The 17,339-nt window shown below is 34.6% G+C and overlaps 1 protein-coding gene across 1 annotated transcript in view; it reads left to right on the forward strand.

Annotated features, from left to right (window-relative positions):
• Window positions 1-15,440, forward strand: part of MDFIC (MyoD family inhibitor domain containing) — a 266,306-nt gene extending 250,866 nt beyond the window's left edge. Inside the window, exon 6 of the mRNA XM_053553702.1 lies at window positions 15,399-15,440. Within this exon, the coding sequence (XP_053409677.1) occupies window positions 15,399-15,413 (15 nt within the window). The 3' untranslated portion in view covers window positions 15,414-15,440. The remainder of the gene's footprint in view (window positions 1-15,398) is intronic.
• Window positions 15,441-17,339: the final 1,899 nt, after the last annotated feature.

Below are 17,339 nucleotides of genomic sequence, written 5' to 3' on the forward strand. Positions count from 1 at the left end.
ATTATGCATAAAGTGGATTTTTAAACATAATAAAGATATCAAATCCCCTCAATTTGGTACATTAGTTTAATGTAATTCCTATCAAAAGCATTAGTTTAATGTAATTCCTATCAATTCCTTTTATGGCTATAAAAAGGTTGCTTTAAAATTTATGTGGAAAAGTAAAAGAACTAGAATAGCTAAAACAAAAAAAGAAGAGGTGGCATGAATCAGTCTATTCAATATCAAGATTTAAATATCTATTATAATCAATATTATGTGGTATTGGGCATAAAAATAAGCAGAGATCAATGGAATAGTATAGAGAAACAAGAAATAGCTCCACACATGTTTGGACAATTATTTTTTTATAAAGGTACAAAAGCAATTTGATGTAACAAAGATGGTCTTGTGAACAAATAATGTGAGAGCAATTTGGATATCTTAGGCCAAAAAAAGGAAAAAAGAACAATGACATACTACTATATGGCCAATACCATAAAATTTGTTTAAAAAAAAATGGACCTTTTTATTTCTTACCAAAAACATTTAAAGTCTTCAAATGAAAATACATAGTGCTGGTAAAGGTATGGTTACACAAACAATTACACTTCTAGTATAATTAATAGTAAGAGTGTGGTTCATAGCCAATTCAGGGGCAGCCCTACATGGATTCACTGAGAGTAAATGAAGTGCTTCATAGTGTTTAACACAGTATCATTCTAAACAATTTTAAGTCTATTAACTCTTAACAATTAGGAGGACTAATGTAACACAAGCAAAAATGAATAATGGAACTCTTTCCCTAAGAAAACATCCATGCAGCCTTATCTCACCTTAAACATGCCACAAATAAAAATTTAGATTTATACAAATAACAATGCACAAGTGATAAATGCATTTCCTTTAAAGTAGCTGCTCTTGCCCATTCTATTTTCTTTTCTTTTTTTTTTATTAAATCATACCTGTGTACACTAATGCGATCACGGAGAACCATACACTGGTTTTATAGACCGTTTGATACATTTTCATCATTTGGTTTTAAACATTAATTCCAGAGAAATTAAAATGTATATTATCACAAAAGCCTGTTTATATTATCTTTGTTTATAAATGTTCCAGACTGGAATCAACCCACATAACCTTCAATGGATGAATCATTTCAAAAAATTATGATATATTCATATCATTGAATACTACTCAACATGAAAAGGGGGAAAACTAAATACTCAACAACCTGGATAATTCTCAAGAGAATTATATGAGTGACAAAAACCAATCTTGAAAGATTATATTTCATCTCATTTACATATATGTCTTGAAATGACACATTTTTAAAAAGGTAGGGGACAAGAGTGAATGCCATGGGGTAAGAAGGGTTTAGGAGTGGGAGGAAGTATTTGTATTTACAGAAGGGCAACCTCAGGGATGCTTACAGTGGTGAAAATGTTTTGTATCTTGACTGTATCAATGTCAATATCCTGGTTGTGATATTGTAGTACGTTTTTTTAAGATGTTATAACTGAGGGAAACTGGGTAAAGTGTCTATGGGATCTCTATAATATTTCTTACAATTGTCTGTGAATACTTCAGAATACAAATTTTGATTTATAACTTGTCAATACTGGTTGAATGAATGATGAGGACAGGGAAATAGCATTAACAATAATAACAGCGAAACATATATTATGTATAGGTATACCTTGTTTTATTGTACTTTGCAGATTTTGTGCTTTATACAAATGAAAGTTTTGTACCAACCCTGCATTGAATAAGTCTGTGTCACATTTTGGTAATGCTCGCAATATTTCACTTTTTAGTTATTATTATTGTATCAGTTATAGTGATCTTTGTTGTTACTATTATAACTATTTGGGGGCATTATGAACTGGGTCTATAGAAGATAGTGAACATAATTCTATAAATGTGTATGTCCTGACCACTCCACTCACTGGCCATTTCTCCTTCCCTCTCCCTCTCCTCTGCTCTATTTTGAGAAATCACAATATTGGAATTAGGTCAATCAATAACTCTACAGTGGCCTCTAAGTTTTCAAGTGAAGGGAAGAGTCACACATCTCTTACCTTAATCAAAAGTTATAAATAGTTAAGCTTAGTGAGGAAGGTATGATGAAAGTTGAGATAGGCTAGAAGGTGGGCCTGTTGCACCAAGTTGTGAATGCAAAAAAATACTTCCTGAAGTGAATTAAAAGTGTGACTCCAGTGAACACACAAATGATTAGAAAGCAAATCAGCTCTACTGTTACTATTGAAAACAAGTTGGAGGTCTGAATATAGACATTCAAACCAATGACAACATTCTCTTAAATCAAATCCTAATCCAGAGCAACTCTCTTCATTTCTATGAAGCCTTGGAGAGATGAGGAAATGTGCAGAAGAAAAGCTTGAAGGCACCAGAGGTTGGTTTATAAGATTTGAGGAAACAAGCTTCAAAGAACAGTCTGGTTCTCTTGTTAGACGCTAATGTAGCTGGTAACTTAAAGTTGAAGTCAATGCTCATTGACTATTCAAAGATTGTAGGGCCCTTAAGAATTACACTAAATCTACTTTGCTGCGCTGCCTGTGCTCAATAAATAGAATGACAAAGTCTGCATGATAGTATATCTGTTCATAGTATGGTTCACTGAATATTTTAAGTTCCTTGTTGAGACTTACTGCTCAGTAAAAACAAAAAAATAGAAAGAAAAGATCCTTTCAAATATTACTGCTCAATGAAAATGCACTTGGTCGTCCAAGAACTCTAATGGAGATGTACAAAGGGTTTGCTGTTGTTTCCACATGTGCCAATCACAACATTCTTCTGCAGCCCGTGGATTAAAGAGTAATTTTGGCTTTCAAGTCACATGACTTAAGAAATACATTTCATAAGGTTAAAGCTGCTGTAGACAATGATTCTTGTGATGGATCCGGGAAAAGTAAATTGGAAACCATCTGGTAAGAATTCACCATTCTAGATGCCATTATAAACATTTCTGATTGGGAGGAGGTCAAAATATCAACACTATCAGAAGATTGGAAGAAGTTGATTCCAGCCCTCCAGGATGACTTGGAGGGGTTCAAGACTTCAGTCAAGTAAATAACTGCAAATGTGGTGGAAATAGCACGGAACTATAGTTAGAAGTGGAGAGTGGGGTCTCAAGATATGACTCATGTTGTATACACATGGAAATAGAGTGCTGAATGACAGACGCTGAGGCCTGGAGGGGTGGGTAGGAGGATGTATGTGATGGGAAGCTGCTCGCCAAGTGCAGTGTGCACTGCTCCTGTGATGGATACACTGAAGGCCTGGACTTCACCAAAATGCAATATATCAGTGTAGAAAAATTGTACTTTTACTCCATGAATACATACAAATAAATTATAAAATAAAATAAACTTGGAAAAAATGGGACTGAATTACTTTGATCTCATAATAAAACTTGATGGATGAGAAGTTGCTTCTAATGGGTGAACAAAGAAATCTTTTGCTTTTCATTGAGATGGAATCTACTCCTGGTGAATAATCTGGGACAACAAAGATTTAGAGTATTACATAACCTTAGTTGGTAAAGCAGAGGCATGATTTCGGAGGACTGACTCTAATTTTGAAACAAGTTCTACTGTGAGCAAAATGCTATCAAACAGAACATCATACTACAAAGAAATATTTCATAAAACTAAAAAGCAGTTTGATGTGGCAAACTTCACTGTAGTCTTATTTTAAGAAATTGTCACAGCCACATCAGCCTTCTGCAGCCACTACTGTGATCATCCAGCAGCTATGAACGTGGAGGCAGGACCCTCTACCAGGGAGAACAGTACACCTCGCTGATAGCTCAGACGATCATTAGCATTTTTTAGCAATAAGGTATTTTGTCATTAAGATATGTATGTTGTTTTCTAGACATAATGCTATTGCATATTTTATAGACCATAAAGTACAGTATAAACATAAGCTCTATACATACCAGGAAAAGCAAAACTATTCGTGGGACTCACATTATAGTGATATTCAATATTTGCTTTATAGTGGCAGTTTAGAATCAAAACTGTAGTATGTTGGAGGTTTGCCTTTACTACATGCTAAACATGCATAAAATCACATAAACCTTATTTATTTAAGTAGGGTAATTATTTCCCCTGAAGAGACTGAGACAGACAGATTAAGTAGCTGCACTAGTCATATGGCTAGTAAGTTTCAGGTTCCACATTCAAAGAATCCTTGATCTTAACCCTTAAACTGTAGCTCCTCTATAAATTTAAGTAATAGTATTTTATTATTACCAAGGATAGATCGATCTTCATTACTATTGAAGTAATCTATTGAAAGCAGAAGAAAGGGGTCTCTCTCATACCCTCAACGTCAGCAGAAACACTGTGTCCTCCTCTGTCTGTGGTTCGGTACCCCTGCTCAGTCTTGCCTCTTCTTCTATACCAAAGAGAGAGCCACTTTTTCCTATTTTCCATCGACCGAGCTTCTCCTCACATGTTTGATACCATGCCTGCTTGCCTCCTCTGGAACCTGGCTGTGCTCTGTTCAGAACCACGTTTCTACCTTACTGACGCCAATGTGCAGAGAGAAGAAGTCTCCCCACCTGTCGTCCTCCACCAGGGTGCTCTCGGCTCCGAGGCACTGGTGAACGCACATTTCTTCTTGAAATGGCTCTCTTGGATTTGTTCTTTGGTTCTATCTTCGTTTTTCCTTCTGCCACATTGACTTTCTCATCACTTGTGAGCGCATCTTCTTTCTGCTCGCCCAGGTTCTTTCTCAGTTTACTTCTCATTTTACTGTAGGTTCCTGCAGGCAGGACCTCAGGGATAACCAGTCAGAGCCCACGCAGGAGAATCAGCATGCTCCACAGGGCTTACCTAGACGGGATTTAATGACAGACTAGTTACAGAGCTCTTGGGAGGGTTAAAAAAACAGTGGAGGATAGTGAAGGACCTGAGAACTGATAGCAGTCAGGAACCATTTCTATCTCCAGCCTGACGGGAGAAGAAATAATGAAAAGGAGGCTGACAGAGAGCTGAGACCTTAGACTGTGCTGCTAGATGCCTGGCAATGAGGAAACGCAGATTCATAAACAAAATGCTTAGGCCAAATTTCCACGCCACTACCCCCAATTTGAAAGAACAGATCCACTGCAACCTGTCCCTGGGTGGCCAAACTGCCCTTCCTACCCACAGTAATGGCAAAAATCTGTTTTATCAGGGGATTGAATAGCATTGGCCTTTGTTGTTGTGGGATTCCAGGAGTAGCCAGATCAATTTGCCCAGAGGAGTCCATGTTGTTGCTACCACACCTGGCTTCTCCCTCTGCTGCCGAAGATCCTTCCATAGGCCCTTTTATTCAAGTTTCAGGGTAGATAAAGAAAGAATTGACTTACATGCAAATATTGGGTTATATTGTACATTTGATTATTAGGAGTCTCCCCTACTATGGATGTCCTTTGGTGAATATTTATATTAGAAAAAATTCATCACACTCTACTCATGGTGCAAAGTTTATTTGTCTGACTCTCTCCCAGATACATGTTGCTAACCTTCCAATCTTGTCAGATCATACTAGACATTCAATTCTAACCTTGAATTCCAGGGAAGGTTTTCTTAGGTATTCTTAACCTTAAACCTTCTCTTTAGTTTTTAGTCTGTCAATTTTCTTCTTTCTTAAGTGTCATATTTTTATAGATACTTTTTATGACAATTATGTTATTAACTGCATTAGGGCAAGGAAGTGTTACATTATTTACCAAGAAAGATGTGTTTCAAATAGTTTCCTATATAACTGCTATGTATGTGATATTTCTATGCTTTATATGTTCATTTAAAATAGAGATTAGCCAAAGATATTTCAAGAGTCCCAGCAAAATGAGGGGTTCAGTTTTACAAAGACAAATAAATGATATAGAGTATCAAATACCACACTTTTCTGGGAATAAGGGTATAAGGTGAAGACTGGAAATATGTTAATTGATATATTTGTGATGTTTGGTTTAATTGGTTTATATTAAGAAAATTATGCCAGGCTTGCAATTTGACCCCAATCTTAAACTTATTAACAGCTGTCTTTGACTTAGAAGGCACAGAAGTAATGACATCTGTGATTCTACACGACACCAACTATGGTGGTATTGTAGACTTTCGTCATTTTATTTTCTTCCAGCCTTATCTCGCACAGTACTCAGACACCAGATTCTAGATAACTGTTTAGTGAGAAGTCTATTTATAATTTACAAGTATGGGGATGAATTGCTACTTAACTAGATTGGCCAGATGTTGTTGAATTCTGCATTGGGTATAGAAGTCACTTAATATAACATTGTTAGTTATCCACTTAGTCTTACAGTATCATAATAAAGGTGATTGTTTCCCAATACTCTACTATTATGCGATAGTCAATTATTTTCTTTTAAATTACCCTGGGTATTACATAATTAAATACTAAAAATTATTGAGCTAGAAAGCTCAAAAGGCATTATACCCAATTACATTTTGGATAAATATAGTCTAGTAAACTATCCAATTTCACAAAATAAAATATATACATTTTTTTCCTACATGAAGTCTATTGGATATTAAATTGAGGAACACCAACAAGCAGTAAGCATTAAATGAAAACCTGGGGGATTCTTTAGGAAGAAGAGATGCCCATATAGCAGCTCCCTCCCCCACAAAAACAAAGAATGGCAAGAAGAAAATGTAAGCATGTGAGTAAATCTCAGTGAATTTTAATGATGTAAAATAAAATAATAACATTTTACAGGGTTTTAAATATAAGAAGAATTAAAACTCGTGAGAAGAATATAAAAATCAGGAGTTGGTAAAGGGAAAAGTTCTAAAGCGCTTATTTTGTCTGGGACAAGGTAAAGGAACTTATCTAGCCTTTGAATAATAAAAAATGTGCATCACAATCTCTGGAGTAAACATCAAAAGAGTGATAAGAGAATACACTGTTACCCCCTTAATAGAAAGTAAGAGAAAGCAATAAAAAAGAATGTATCAAATTGTCAGTTCAAAGAAGAAAGGGAGACAGTGGGAAAGAGAGGGGAGAGGGAGAATAAGTGGAGGAAATAAAAAGACAAAAATAAGACTATATCGTTATCCCAAATGTAAGAGTAATCGCATTAAGTATAATGCAACCGTGTAAATGGTTTGATGAATAGATCTACAAGCTATATGAAAAATTCAGAAGCAAACAACCACAACTATAGACTAGTTTTACAAGGCATAAATAAAATATGACATATGAACTTTGAAATTAAAGTTATAGACGAGATATATCAGGTAAATACTAATTGAAAGCAAGTTGGTAAGTCTTCAGAGTTTTCTATATATAAGATCATATCATAGGCAAACAGAAACAATTAGATCCCTTTTTTACTGTTTTGGATAATTTTCATCTTTGTGCTGCCTGATTTCTCTGGCTAGGACTTTCAGTACCAGCCTGAATAGAAGTCTTGACAGGGGTCATCCCTGTCTTGCTCCAGTTCTTAGGGGAACATTTTCAGCTTTCCCCACAGTATGACATTGGCTGTGGACTTATCACACACAGCTCCTCTTATTTGGGGGTACGTTCCTCTTCTGCCTCATTTATTCAGGGTTTTTATCATGAAGGGATGCTGGATTTCACTAAATGTTTTTTGTGTCTCTATTGAGATGGTCATGTCATTTTATTTTTAATTCTATTTATGTGGTGAATCACATTCATTGATTTGCATACATTGAACCATCCTTGTATCCCTCGGATGAAGCCCACTTGACTTTGCTGAATCATTTTTTTTTTTTTTTTGTAGAGACAGAGTCTCACTTTATGGCCCTCGGTAGAGTGCCGTGGCCTCACACAGCTGACAGCAACCTCCAACTCCTGGGCTTAAGCGATTCTCTTGCCTCAGCCTCCCGAGTAGCTGGGACTACAGGCACCCGCCACAACGCCCAGCTATTGTTTGGTTGCAGTTTGGCAGGGGCTGGGTTTGAACCCACCACCCTCGGTATATAGGGCCGGCGCCTTACCGACTGAGCCATAGGCGCCGCCCAGCTGAATCACTTTTTATGTGCTTTTGGACTTGGTTTGCCAATACTTTGTTAAGGATTTTTGCATCTATGTTCACAGGGGATATTGGTCTGTCATTTTCATTTTGTGTTGGGTCCTTTTCTGGATCAGGAATCAGGGTAATCTTTTGGGACAGTTTCAGTAGGATTGGTACAAGTTCTTCTTTGTAAGTCTGATAGAATTCAGTTGTGAATCTTTTTGGTCCTGGGCTTTATTTTGTGGGGAGAATATGTTTTATTACTGATCCAGTCTCACTACTTTTTTGTTTGTTTGTTTGTTTGGCACAGGGTCTCACTCTGTCACCCCAGGTAGAGTGCTGTGGTGTCAGAGCTCACAGCAACCTCAAACTCTTGGGCTCAAGTGAACCTCTGATCTCATTCTCTCAAACAGCTGGAACTATAGGAAGCTAGTTTTTTTCTATTTTTAGTAGAGATCGAATCTCACTCATGCTCAGGCTGATCTTGAACTCCTGAACTCAAGCAATTCTCCCTCCTCGGCCTCCCAGACTGCTAGGAGTACAGGCATGAGCCACCATGCCCAGCTTTAGTCCCACTATTTGGTATTGGCCTGTTCAACATTTCAGTGTCTTCCTGATTCAAACTTGGGGAACTGTATGTATCAAAAAAATGCTTCATTTCCTCTAGATTTTTTAGTGTAGCGCAGAGAGGTTTATACAGTCCCAGGTGACCTCTTCTGTTTCTGTATTATCAGTTGTAATGTCTGCTTTGTCATTTGTGATTGGGCTTATTTGAATCCTCACTCTTCTTTCTTGGTTAATCTACCAAGTGGTTGGTCAGATTTTCTTATCTTTTCAAAGAGTCAATTTTTTTTCAACGATCCTTTTTATTGTTATTTTGGTTTCAATTTCATTTAGTTCTGCTCTAATATTTGTTATTTCCTGTCTGCTGCTACCTTTGGGTTTTCTTGTTTTTCTAATTTCTTGAGGTGTGATATTAGGTTGCAAATTTGAGAACTTTCTGTCTTTTTGATGTAGATATTTAGTACTATAAACCTTCCTCTTAGCATTCCTTCTGCTGTAAAAAATGAATACATTCCGTAAAGTTTCACCTTACAAAATCAAAGTTCACAGATCTTAGCATTTCTACATGCTAATCAGACAGAGTCAAGCTGAGAGTGAAGTCAAGAACTCAATCCCATTAACAATAGCTCAAAAAAAAAAAAAAAAAGAAAGGGAACATACTTAACCAAGGAGGTAAAATATATCTACAAGAACTATAAAACACTAATGAAAGAAATTGATTGTAGATGACACAGACAAATGGAAAAATATCCTAAGTTCATGGATTGGAAGAATCTATACTGTTAAAATGTCCATACTACTCAAACTAACTTACAGATGCAATGTAATTCCCATTAAAATACCAAAGCCATTTTTCACAGAATTAGAAAAAACCCTAAACTTCATATGTAATAATAATAAAAAAAAAGCCAGAATAGCCAAAATTATCCTAAGAAAAACAAATCTGGTTGCATCACGTTACCGGGCTTCAAATTATACTACAATGCTATATTAACCTACACAGGATAGTATTGGTATAAAAGTAGACACAGAAATCAGTGGAGCAGAACAGAGACCCCAGAAATGAAAGCATATATCTACAATCAGCTGATATTTGACAAAGCAGACCAAAACATACACGGAGAAAGAGCATCTTATTCAGTAAATGGTGCTGGAAGAATTGTATAGTCATATACCGAAGAACAAAACTGGGACCCCTATTTCTCATCATATACAAAATTTAACTCAACATGGATTAAATACTTCAATGTAAGACCTGAAACCATAAATATTTTAGAAGAAAACCTAGAAAAAACTATTTTTGAGATTTGTTTAGGCAAAGAATTTATGACTATGTTCTCAAAAGCAAATACAGCAAAAATAAAAAAAGAAAATAAGTGGGATTTAATTAAACTAAGAGGTTTCTGCACAGAAAAAAAAAATAGTTACTATTAACAAAGTACATCAACAATCTACAGAATGGAAGAAAATATTCACAAACTATACATCCAACAAAGGACTAATCCACAATTTACTAGGAACTCAAGCAAATCAGTAAGTGAAACACTCCCTTAAAAGTCAATGAAAGACATAAACAAATTATTTTCCCAAAAGAAGATAAACAAATAGCAAAAAATTAGAAAAAAAATGCTGAACATCACTAATTATCGCACACTAATTAAAACCACACTGAGGTACCACCTGACCTCCTGTCAGACTGTCCATTATTAAAAAGTTGGGAAACAATAGGCATTTTGCATGGGTGTGGTTACAAGGAAATGCTTTTGTACTGTTGGTGGTAATGAAACTGAAAGTTAGTACAACCTCTGTGGAAAACAAAATGGAGATTCCTCAAAGAACTAATAGTAGGCCTATCATTTGCTACAGAAATCCCACTATTGTTTCTACCCAAAGGAAAAGATGTCACTTTATCAAAAAGACACCTGCATGCATTTGTTTATTACAGAACAATTCACAACTTGTAAAGATATCGAATCAACCTAAATGCCCATCAACTGATAAGTGAATAAGGAAAATGTGTTATACAAGGTCAGACAATTAAGTTCATGAACTCATCCTAACAAAAGTGCTAAATATCACTATGGTCCTCTATGAAGTACTCCCCTTGGGAAGCTAGGCACTAATGTTAGCACCTAATCCATCCTTCACCAACCTAGGAATGGATGAACAAGTTTTAGAACTTTTTATCTGGAATGGCCTTCAGAGCTGTTGTCATATAAGATCTGACAATTAAGTTCATGAACTCGTCCTAGACAAAGAGCTTTGAAGAACAGACTGGGCACTGATGTTAGTACCTAGCTTAGTTAGTACTCCTACCCAGGGGAGTACTTCAAAGGTAACAATAGAGATATTTAGTAATTAGGTATGTAACTTTGTTTATGGGATGAGTTTTCCAACTTAATTGTCCCACTTCATATGTGCATATACCATGAAATACTTTCCAGTCATAAAAAGGAATGAAATTATGATTTTTATAGCAACATTGATGGAACCAAAGGTCAATATCCTAAGTGAAGTATCTTATGAATGGAAAACAAATACTACATGTCCTCCTAATAAATGGCAGGCAGGTAATCTGGGGGTATGCATGGTCATAAAGAGTGGTTTCATGGACATTGTAGATTTAGAATTGGGGATGGCAGGTGGGGATGAGGGATACAAAATTACCTATTAGGTACAAATGTACACTATTTACATTGAAATCCTAGATGTCATCACCATACAATTCATCCATGTGACAATAAATCATTTCTACTCCCTAAATTTATTAAATTAGAAAAAAGAAATCTGATAAAGTTATGTTATTATCTAATAGACTTTTAATAATTTTAGGTGATTAATAGAGGCATTTTAATGAGATAAGTTTAATATACCAAGAAGATTAACAATTAACAATAACCTGGCTTATTGTACCCTCAATGAATCCCTAACAATAAAAAAAAAAAGTCAAACACGTAAAAAAAAAAAAATTCCAAATTTATATATACCAATAAAAAATTCTTTTTTTGTATAACAAAATTTGGTAGACGTAAGGAAAAGCTGACATTCCATAATATTAATGTAAGATTTTTATCATACTACCCTAGTAGCAGATAGAACATGTTGATCAAAATAAACCAAAACAAAACAAAAATTAGTTTGGGTAAGACAGACTTAACATTATTTAAAAACTGAAAAGATAATCACCTAAATGACACAGCAGAATACTATACCCAAGAAGTAGAAATAATTTTTTTTATTTTTTATTAAATCATAACTGTGTACATTAATACATTCATGGGGTACAATGTGCTGATTTGATATACGATGTGAAATGCTTACATCAGACTAGTTAACATAACCATCATCTCACTTACTTATTTGTTGTGGTAAGATATTTATATTCTACTCTGAATAGTTTTGAAATGTACCATTGCATTGTGCACATTAGATGAGGTCCCACCAAATACCGTCCCTCCTCCCAGCCTTCCCCATGTTCTCCCCAACCCGGTCCTCCTCTCCTCCCCTTCTTTCTGGACTATATTTGTGTTTTATCATCTGTATGAGTGTGTAGGTGATTATATATTGGTTTCATAATAGTATTGAGTACATTGATCACAGAATACAAACTTTTAAATGTACATAGATCATTTATAAAAATGTATTATAAGGTAGCCCATAGAGCAAGTTTCCACAAATTCAAAAGCATATATAGGAAGCATATATATTCTGCAACTAGAGTGAAATTAAGCAAGAAATCAATAATAAAAGATGACCGGAAAAATCTAATATAAATACAAGTCACAAAACACATACCTGAACAATTGAACTTTATTTATTTATTTATTTTTTTGAGACAAGAGTCTCAAGCTGTCACCCTGGTCTCACAGCAACCTCCAACTCCTGGGCTCAAGTGATTCTTCTGCCTCCACCTCCCAAGTAGCTGGGACTACAGGTACCTGCCACAGCACCTGGCTATTTTTTGGTTGCAGCCTGCAGCTGTCATTGTTGTTTGGCAGGCCCAGGCTGGATTCGAACCCTTCAGCTCAGGTGTATGTGGCTGGCGCCTTAGCCACTTGAGCCACAGGCACCAATCCAACAACTGAACTTTAAAGAAGAAATGAAATAGAAATTAGACAAAAAGTTTCAAGTGAATAAAAATGAAAAGCTACATACAAAAATGTGTGATGTACAGATAAAACTTACTAACAGAAACATTTTACCCTTGAATGCATGTTTTAGAAAGGATGAAACACTGAAAATCTAAAACTGAAGCATTTGTCTCAATAAATTAGAAATCAGTAGCAATTAAAATCTAAAAAAGGTAGAAGGAAATCCATAATAGAAAGAAAAGCAATAAAGAGATTCAACTAAACCACTGTGTGTTTATATATATGTACATAATCAAGATCAAATAGAGTCTACTCCAGAAATTTAAATATCAAATAATTTAATGTATCTCATTCATTGAATAAAGGCAAGAAGCATCTGATAAAACATAGCATTCATTAATTATTTAATTATCATAAAACAGAGTAAGAATAGAGAAAAACCTGTATTATTTTAATCATTTAAAATTTGTTGAGATACATTTTATTGTTCAAAATTTTGATTATCTTGGTGAACGCTCTATGTATACTTAAAAAAAGAATATAACATTGTTGAGTGGGGTGGTACATTCATGTCAGTTAGTTCAATTTTGTTGATTGTGTTTATCTACATCTTTGCCAATTTTTTAATCTACTATCTGTCAACCACTGAATGAAATGGCTTGAAATCTGTTATTTGTTTTGCTTTCTATACAAACAAATTTTGATTTCTTAAAAATAGATCCCTTTACTACTATAAAATATCCATGTCTTAATATGTTCCTTTTGGAAAGATGTTTGGAGAACACTTAGAGATCTACAAATAGACCTGCCATTCAATCCTACAATTCCTCTACTAGGTATATAGCCAGAAGACCAAAAATCACATTATAACAAGGATATTTGTACCAGAATGTTTATTGTAGCCCAATTCATAATTGCTAAGTCATGGAAGAAGCCCAAGTGCCCATCGACCCATGAATGGATCAATAAATTGTGGTATATGTACACCATGGAATATTATGCAGCCTTAAAGAACGATGGAGACTTTACCTCTTTCATGTTTACATGGATGGAGTTGGAACATATTTTTCTTAGCAAAGTATCTCAAGAATGGAATAAAAAGTATTCAATGTACTCAGCCCTACTATGAAACCAATTTATAGCTTTCATATGGAAGCTATAACCCAATTATAGCCCAAAAAGAAGGGGAAAGGGGAGTAGGAATGGAGGGGAGGGGAAGGATGAGTGGAGGGAGGGTAATTGGTGGGACCACACCTATGGTGCATCTTACAAGGGTACATGTGAAATTTACTAAGTGTAGAATATAAATGTCTTAACACAATAACTAAGAAAATGATGTGAATGTTATGTTAACCAGTTTGATGAAAATATTTCAAATTTTATATAAAACCAGCACATTGTACTCCATGATTGCATTAAAGTACACAGCTATGATTTAATAAAAATAAAATAAAATAAGGCAGAAAAAATATCCATTTCTATCCCTGAGAATTATAGAATGCATTATGAAGTTTATATTTTATGACATAAAGTGCTAATATAGGCAGTGCATCTTTCTTTTACTATTTGATGACTTACCCTTTCGCATTCTTCAATTTTATCTACCTGAATTTTACATTTTAAGTACATTTCTTGTAAAGATCTCACAGTGAGCTTTTAAATATTTATCCAATACAACCTCTGCCTTTAGATGCAGTGTTTAAGCCACTTGTATTTAATGTAATCAATTTAATTTAATTTCACATCATCTTTCCATTTTTTTTCTTATCAGCACCATGTTTTTTTTCATCCTTTCCCTTCCCATTTCCTTTTAGACTAATTAAATATAATTTTAAACATTTCTTTTTATTTTCACTATTGGCTTATTAGCTATACTTCATTGTACTTTTTTTATTAATTACTTGGAATTGACAAATGTATCTTAGATGTATCACAGCCTCTCTTCAAATTTTATTATACACTTTTCATTTACAAATGTAAGAGACTTAAAACAGAGTACTTTCATTACTCCCCTGCACTCCCTTCTGTTAATATTGTCAAACATTTTACTTCTACGTATCCCATAAACTGCCAAATATATTGTTGTTTTCTGTAAATAGTGGATTAGCTTTTATAGAAGTAAAAAAGTCACAAAAGTAACCTTTACATTTATCCATATACTTACTCTGGTGCTCTTCATTCTTTTCAAATCTAGTCTCTGTTTTTTCAACTCAGAGTAAACACTTAACTTTGATTAGTTTTCCCTGTCTTGCAACGATATTTGAAAATTGCCTCTTGGTAGAAAGCTAGGATGATCATGGACCTCATCTCATTTATATCCTTTACCAGAAATCTTAGTCCTTCACTGCTTGCTCGTTATCTGAAATACTTTTTCAATATATTTTTTGGCGTTCAATTTTTTAATTATGAGAAGTTAGAGTTCTGTTACTTTCTCAGGGCTGAGAGCAGAAGTGCTCATGTAGATTTCAAAAGTTCTTTTTATACATGATCAAATTTCTTTCCAAAAAGATCAAATCAACTGATATTACCAATAGAATGACTACTTCCTTTATTCGGGCAGTTTCAGTGAATTTTTATTCATGGGATTTTCTTTCAACAGTACACTCTTTATATGAAAATATGTGTGTGTCATGGATGCATTTTCCTTCTTACTCATGTCTTATGTATGAGCAGGTGCTAAGTACATGCTAGTAAGGATTGGCACCAAAATTAACATGGTTGTGTCCATCCAATTTTAGGTGTGTTTGCTTTGATCTTCAAGAAAAACTGTAGAATCGTACATCTGGCTCTGAAATCTTGAAGCATCTGACTGCTGTCAGTCAACACAGAATGAGACAACCATTATTGCAGATTTATGGACTATGATACTATAATTGTTCATACATTTGAACTATGTGGTTTATTTCATATTCTATGTTTTTGTATTAATAAAATACATGAGAATTAAACAATATGAAAATCACGTTTCTGTCTGGCTAAATTATTTCTCTTATTCATTAAAATGAAGTTTAATGTAACATTTAGAAAAAAATCACTTATTGTAGGAAGTAGAAAGAGAAAAAGAGAAAAATAAGGAAGAGGTATGACCCTTAAGTCTTAGTTTTGTGCCACTGTAGCAGAATGCCTGAGACTGGATAATGCATAATAAACAAACATTTATTGACTCACAGTTCTGGAAGTTAGGAAGTCCAATCCAAAGTGCCAGCCTTTGGCAAGAGCTTTTTTGTTACATAATTACTTAGTGGGAGGTAAAGTAGTGACAAAAGACAAGATGGGGCCCAAATCACCATTTTATAATAACACCAATTTCAACCATGAGAGTGGAGCCCTCATGACATAATCACCTTGCAAATGCCCCCCCTCTTACATTTCAACATCAGCTTTGGGGACTATTAACATTAAAACCATAGCACATTAATATCTGTAATTATAGTTATACAAAAGATAACTACTGCCCAAATTCAGATCATTGATCTTTACATATTTCTAATATAGTTATGATAAAACTTTATAAATAATTTTATATTCTGCTTTTTCATTTAAAAATGCAGTTTAATATTTTTGTCATCATTTAGAATCAAGGTATATTTTATATAAATTTACTATTACTGGATCATTAACCATTCATACTATTATGAAATTAATTCTAACATAAATACTTTATCATTAATATATCTGTGATTCAAAACCATACTGATTACTTATCATTTCCAATTATTCCTACAGGATGTGTAATTAGATGCTTAGAAGGTATATATTTCTTTAAAGGCATTCAACGCACAATGGCAACCTTATTTTTACAGGTGATATAATAATATACATCTTCATAAGGATTACATGAGACTAGTTGATTCCCTGCATTCAGATTAGCTTCTGTTGTTGCTATTTTATAAAAATCCAGATTGAAATTACATTCTTTATCCAAGTCTGGTACCTTTCCACACTACCCAGTGCCATACATTATTATTCTTAATCCTAGGAAATGGGGATTGTTCAAAGCAAGGGCCAACAATCTAAGAGGTCTGGGTGTTTTCCTTTCACCAGCACAGTTGACACTGGCCTCTCTGAGCCCACCTTGTTCAACAAACACTGAGTATGTAAAATGACGTAAGCCTATAATGAGGGTGAGGGGTTATGATCCTCTACCATCCCAAGTCAGGCTTCTGCGTTTCTAGCTTTAGAATTGTTTCAACTTTACCTGCAAATGTAGCCTCTTAGTGGGCTACCCATCCATTCTGTCTGAGGAAGCCAATGACTAATTAGCTAGAATCAATGATTCTTGTGGTTCATATAAGGATGATTACTACAGACGCTTTACTTCCTATCATGTGGAAACATGCAACATAAAACTATAAAGAACTTTTCTCTCATCCAGAGGTTATCCACTGACTCAAAAGATTAAGAAAAGGGTAAGTGGGGACTGTATATATAGCTGAGAATAAAATATTCCACTTGCTTTGATTTCTAATTTTAGAGAAATGTGAGGTAATTTCTTATTTCCAATTTTAGAGAAATATCCTCTGCAATGCAAAATATCCCAACAACGGTTTTGGAGAGTAATAGTATTTGCATGGAACCGTGTGGAGTGATGCCTTCCCATTCCTACTGGAAAGCAGATTAGAGAGAAGTAAAGGGTTGTGTCTTCAAGGAGAAAGAAGCGTTTGCGTCAGATTTGAGGG

Source organism: Nycticebus coucang, chromosome 11, assembly GCF_027406575.1.
Source record: "Nycticebus coucang isolate mNycCou1 chromosome 11, mNycCou1.pri, whole genome shotgun sequence".
NCBI lineage: Eukaryota > Metazoa > Chordata > Mammalia > Primates > Lorisidae > Nycticebus > Nycticebus coucang.